Raw genomic sequence first — 6,000 nt, forward strand, 5'->3', positions numbered from 1 at the left:
AAAGCACTAATCATAATAGTCAAAAGGAGGAAACAGCCCAAAAGTCTCCATCAATGGAAGAATGGATAAACAAATTGCAGTAAACAACGGACTATTATCTGGCCATAAAAAAGTGAAGTCCTAATACATGCTCCAACATGGATGAACCTCAGAAACACTATGCTAAATGAAAGAAATCAGATGCAAAAGGTCACATATTGTATGATTCCATTTATATGAAATATCCAAGACAGGCAAATCCATAGAGACAGAAAGCAGTTTCGTGGTTGCTACAGGCTGGTGGAGTGGGGATGGGGGGAATGGGGAGGGACTGCTTGATGGGAATGAAGCTTTCTTTGGAGTGATGAAAAGGTTTTGGAACTAGAGATGATGGCTGCACAACACTGAAAATGTACTAAATGCCACTGAATTGTCATTATGAAAATGGCTAGTTTTATGTTACGTGAATTTCACCTCGATTTAAAAAAGTAAATCAAGATATCCAAATGTCCAATACATATACGAAAAGGTAATCGACTTAATAATCAGGAAAACATACATTAAGACGACAGTAAGCTTCTAACGTGCACCCATTAGAACTGCTGGAGTTAAGCCCACTGACAACACCAAGTGCTGGGGAGGAGGTGAAGAAACAGAGGCTCTCCTGCCAGCTTGACGGCCGTGAGCCCCGGCACAACCATAGCGGAAGCCGTGCTGCCATTGTTCATTTGGAGGGCCTGCCTGCCCTGTCGGCCAGCACCGCACTTCCACGTGTACAACCAACGGAAATGTGTGCACACGTGCACAAAGAGACGTGGACAAACAGCATGTCAGAGACACGCTACAATATTAGCCCCAAATGGAAACCACCCAAATGTCATTGGAAAAAAATGGATAAATAATGGACAGTAAGTTAATACAGTGGGATACTGTACAGAAAGGAAGATGAATTAACTACAGTGAAATGCAACAGCATAAATGAATCTCAAAACTTAATATTCAGGGAAAGAAGCCAGACACCAAAGGAGACACCCCACATGTATAAAGCTCAAAAAAAAAAGAAAAACTGAACTTCAGAATTTGGGGATCCATGCTTAGGTACTAACATTATTTTCTAAAAGGAAGGAAGGAATCACCATAAAAGTCAAGGGGATGGTTACCTCTGAGGGGAGGGAGGGAAAAATCACAGCCAAGGGGCACAGGAGAGCTTCTGGGGGCTATTCCATTTCTTGACCCACTTACATGAAAGTTTGCTTTGTGAGAAATCATGGGACTGTATTTTTGTGCGCACTTTTCTGCATAGATGTTATATTTCACAATAAAACAGTTTAAAGAAAAGTAGATCATTTGCACATATTAACATTTTGTAATCAGGAACAAATTAGTTATGACACCACTGCCCCCGTCTCACAACAACTTCCTTATCTTCTAAAAGAGCAGGCATTCCAGTGACACTGTAACTTTACCAGCTCAGCCCTCACCCACTAGGGGCACAAGGATTGATGCGAGGGATAAGGGGCCAACTGACAAGGGTCTCTTTAAACAGGGTGAGCCAGAAAACCCTCAGGAGCTGAGAAGCCTGGGGTCTCTGGACCACGTTTCCTCATCTGAAGCACAGTCCCAGTACCCAGCTCCTGGAGTGATTGTGATGATTGAGTGAATGAAGGATGAACTTATCACACATATGAAGTGGTTTACAAGTGTTAGCCTTATTAAACTTCATGCCAGATTTGGTTTACAGGAGGATATTTCAGGTCTAGGAAGATTCTCCCCTCAAGGGACACTGAATATCCATCAATCACCCATCAGTAATGGGTATTCCTAACTTTAGAGAAAACCAAAAGTTTAGCCAGTAATTAAAACACTACAATCATTCATTCTTCTCCTGAGGGTTTCCTGGCACTCCCTTTTTACATTAAGGATAGGCACAGGACTTCCTCTGTGTTAGAAAAACAGCCCTGACCTGGCATCCAGAGAGCCAGCCTACAAACGCAGGAGGAGAAAGAAACACCAAATTTTCTTTCCCCAGACCTTCTTCATTTTGGGGGTGGGGCTGCAGCAGAGTTCACAAAGACCACAGAACCTGAAGCTGCCCTCTGCCGCTGAGTTGGCAGTACCTCATATTACATGCAAAACTGCAACGTTCCGACACGGGCCACGGTGCTGAGAAGCCAAAACTGTGCTCCAGCTGCCCTTTGGTCTGCAAGAAATGCCAGGCTGGATGCTCTGGCAGGAAAAGTTGTCATTGTGTTTGAGTCTTGCTCCCAAGGAGGCAAGGGTCTGGGCTCTCCCAGGCTTCCTTCAGCACACGAAGAGTTAACCATGGCCATTCGACAGTCCTCAGTTTCCTTCACAGAGACAGAGGTTGTGTTCATTCCCCCCCACCCCAGACCCTGTCTCCCAGCACACTTATTCTATGGAGACTGTGTACTAATCTCCTAAATCCAAAAGCAGTCCGAGGCTACTATTTGGAGAGTGGTAGCTTTCCTGCAAAACTGCATGGAGAAAGGGCTGAGCAGGGAAGCACCAGAGTCTAGAGACCTTGGCACCCAAGCCCTGCCTTTTGCACAGGCCAGTTCCTAAGCCTCTCTCACCCTGAGTGTCCTCTTCTGTAAAAATGTCTGCATTGCTTTCCAACACAGCTATTGCAAGGATCAACCTATAGTTTCGATCACTTATTTTGTGCCCAGTATGTGCCATGGTGTGGAAAGCATATTATTTCTAATATCTCTTTTAATCTGCACAGCATTCCTAGGAGGAAAGGTCGTCTAAGTATTCCCCTTTTTCGGATGGGGAAACTGAGGCAAAGAGTGGTGAAATTCATTGTCCAATGGCACCTAACACAGCCACAATTCAAGCCCAGGAAGCCTGAACACACTTTAACTCAAAACTGTTTTAACTCAGACTCCACTAGTCATGCAACCGCCTCTGGGTCCTGGCGGGGAAAGTGAGACCTGGGAACAGAAGGTGCCAGATCCCCTGGTCCCCAGTCCATAGCTCTTCCCATCACACATGGAGCTACTGCCCACGATGGATGGGACTCTCCAGGTAACTCAGGGCTAAGTTAGGCATCAGGGCAATTCAGTCCCGTTATTTCTTGCGCGGCAAAGCACCAGGTGTCTCAGCTGGCAGTCGTGCTTCCGCACCTGTGTACAGAGAGGGCACCAGCTCTGCCCTTACAATGAGCCAGCCAGCACGCGCGACCTGAGCGCGGGCCCTGGGTGAGCTGGAGCTAACTGTCCCCGCGGAACCGCTGGCGCTGTCACTGGGCTTCCAAAGTCCCCCTCTGCCCAAGATTGGAAGGGCTGCGCCTAGCTCAGACACCTCGGGTGCCCGGACAGCGCTCCACCCGCTCCGGCCGCCCAGAGACTCCCATTCGCCTCTCGAACCCCCGGCAGCGCCCGGGGAAGCCGTGGCAGAACCACCAGTGCGCACCGAGAGGCGAGGACTCCCTTTTATGTCCAGGAATGAGGCGCGCACCGCAGCCGCGCCCGCAGCCAAAACCAACTTCCCCCGGGTGCGGAGGTAGCCGGTGCCACCCTCGGGCCGGGCTGCTTACCTGTCGCGGAGCGGGTCCGGGTGACAGCGGGGAGAAGCACGGAGATGGAAAGCAGCCACAGCAGGCGCCAACACTGCGTGTCCCTCCTGCGAGAAGTGGCGGAGAGAGAGAAAGTGAGGCGGCCGGGAGGGGCCGGGGGGAGCCGGGGCGCGGGGCAGCGAGTCCTACCTTTGCGCCATCCCGCAGTTCCGCGAGCCTCCGAGGGCACCGGGCCGCCGAGCTCTAAGGACGGCGACGGGCTCTGCGCGCGGGCCGCTCGCCGTTCCTGCCGGGAACAAAGGCGGCGCTGGGCAGGGGCAGCGGCAACGGCAGCGGTGGGCAGGATCCGGCCCGCGCCCTGAGTCACCCGCGCTCTGAAACCCGACTCTGCCGCGCCCTGCGGTCCCCCGTGCGCCGCGCCGCGCCCCACCTCGGGCAGTGCCGCAGCGGCGCACTCACGTCCCGTGGCTCTTGGCCGCGCTGACCACCTCCCCACGCCACTCACCCCCTCGACAGATGCGCGCCCCCCAGCCGTGGCTTCCACCCGGGTGGCCTTGTGTAACCGAGAAAAGCCCCGCGCCCGCGCTCTTGTGGGTCAGAGGGCAGCTCCCTCCGGCCCTCACGTCTGTGCCTGTCCGGGCTGCTTCGCAGACAAAGCACTCTCTTTACGGGCCAATGAAATCCTCTCACCAGCCCAGAAAGGCTGGAATCGCTCTGATTTCCCTAAATGACAACGAAGAAACTGAGGCTCAGAGAGACGCAGTGAATGTCCCAAATTCACACAGCTGGATTGGGCTCCTGACTGCTGTGCCTCGCCCTGCACGCTTGACACACAACCCCCTTGAATGCCCAGGAATGGCCCCCTTGGGGCGGCATAAGTGATTCATGTAAATAAACGCAGCAAAGAGAACCCTAATAAAAATTTTAAATTTATCTACTATTGCAAGGTTTTCCTCTTTATACCTTGCCGGCACCACCATCCTCCACCACCAGAATGTAAGCTCCAGAAGGGCAAGAATTTATATTTGTTTTGTTCTCTTCTAAAATAGTACCTGGCAGCAGGAGATACCAATAAACAGGGGACGAATGAAGGAACACAATTCTTAGGTGAGATACCACTCCAGGCACTGTGATGATCGGGGACAGAAGAACCAGCCTCAGCCTACAGAAGCACACATGGGTAGTGTGCATGGTTGGCGGGGAGGGAGCAGAGGGCAGACTATTCCACCTCTACAGATCTTAGCACAAGGCCTGGCACTGGCTAAACCCTCAAATGGTGGCTTTTTTTTTTTTTTTTTTTTTTTTTTTTTGCAATACCCGGGCCTCTCACTGTTGTGGCCTTTTCCGTTGCGGAGCACAGGCTCCGGACGCGCAGGCTCAGCGGCCATGGCTCACGGGCCTAGCCGCTCCGCGGCATGTGGGATCTTCCCGGACCGGGGCACGAACCCGTGTCCCCTGCATCGGCAGGCGGACTCTCAACCACTGCGCCACCAGGGAAGCCCGGTGGCTTTTTATTATTGTGATTACCACCAGGCCCAGTAGTGTAAGATATCTGGGGGAGATGAGGCACCACTGAGATCAGCTGAGACCTGGAGAGTTCTGAAGCCAGGCAGGCCCAGGGGCGTCTCTTCCTGGTGCACCAATAGCCACAGTGGGCTGTCGCTCTGTGGTCAGTTCCTGGTTTTCCTTTCTAGATGGCAAGTCACCACCTGCAGAGATGGGATGGGGATGGACATCGTAGCTAACATTTATTGAGTGCTGATTGTGTCCTGGCCCTGTGCTAAATGCTTTACTCATGACAATCAATTCCCGCAACAGCCCTGGATAGGTGATACTTCAATGATCCTTATTTCATAGATGAGGAAGCTGAGGTTTAAAATGTGCCCAAGCTAGTGCATGACAGGTACCAACACCCATGCTCTTCACCACTCCATCACACTACCTGTCTGTGAACAAGAGGATTACACCCATTTCCCCACCCTTGAAAGCAAAATTGCACTGGAGATAATGGTGCACTCATGCATGAAGGGGTTAATGCCAGCATGGGCAGTGAGGGCTCCAGAGGGAGCTCTGGTCTGGGGTCAGGAGCCTGGATTCCAGTCCAGTTCTGGCCCTAGCTACAGAGTGAAGTTGGGCAAATCCTTGTGTGACTTTTTATTTCTTCATCTATAAAATGGACGTAATGATCCTGCTGTGGGTGGGTGGCTGGAATGTCGATGAAATCACTTGGATGCCACAGTGCTCTGTCCACTGTAAAGTGCTGTACAGATGTGAGGGGTCAGCTCTGGGATTAATGCACACAGTCTTCAAAAAAGAAAGAAAAACCAGCATGGTCTGGAGAAGGCAGGAGAGGCTTCAGCCTGGTAGTGAAGTTAACCCAGACTCTGGGGTCTATGGAGGGTTTGCAGGGGGCAGGGGGGGTGCAAATAGGAGGGAGAGGAAAAGCAGCCAATGCAGCTCTAGAGCTAGGATAGCCCCCCATG

General features: G+C 51.6%; 1 protein-coding gene across 1 annotated transcript in view; it reads right to left on the minus strand.

Moving 5' to 3' along the window:
* The window catches only part of COL15A1 (collagen type XV alpha 1 chain), a gene marked incomplete at both ends in the record, with an annotated part of 103,045 nt that extends 97,792 nt beyond the window's left edge, over positions 1-5,253 (minus strand). The window contains 2 exons of the mRNA XM_082843699.1: positions 3,539-3,803; positions 5,224-5,253. Of these exons, the coding sequence (XP_082699825.1) occupies positions 3,539-3,803; positions 5,224-5,253 (295 nt within the window). The remainder of the gene's footprint in view (positions 1-3,538; positions 3,804-5,223) is intronic.
* Between the last annotated feature and the right edge of the window lie 747 nt (positions 5,254-6,000).

This window comes from Leucopleurus acutus (assembly GCF_964270905.1).
Source record: "Leucopleurus acutus genome assembly, chromosome: 7".
In the NCBI taxonomy this organism is placed as follows: Eukaryota; Metazoa; Chordata; class Mammalia; order Artiodactyla; family Delphinidae; genus Leucopleurus; species Leucopleurus acutus.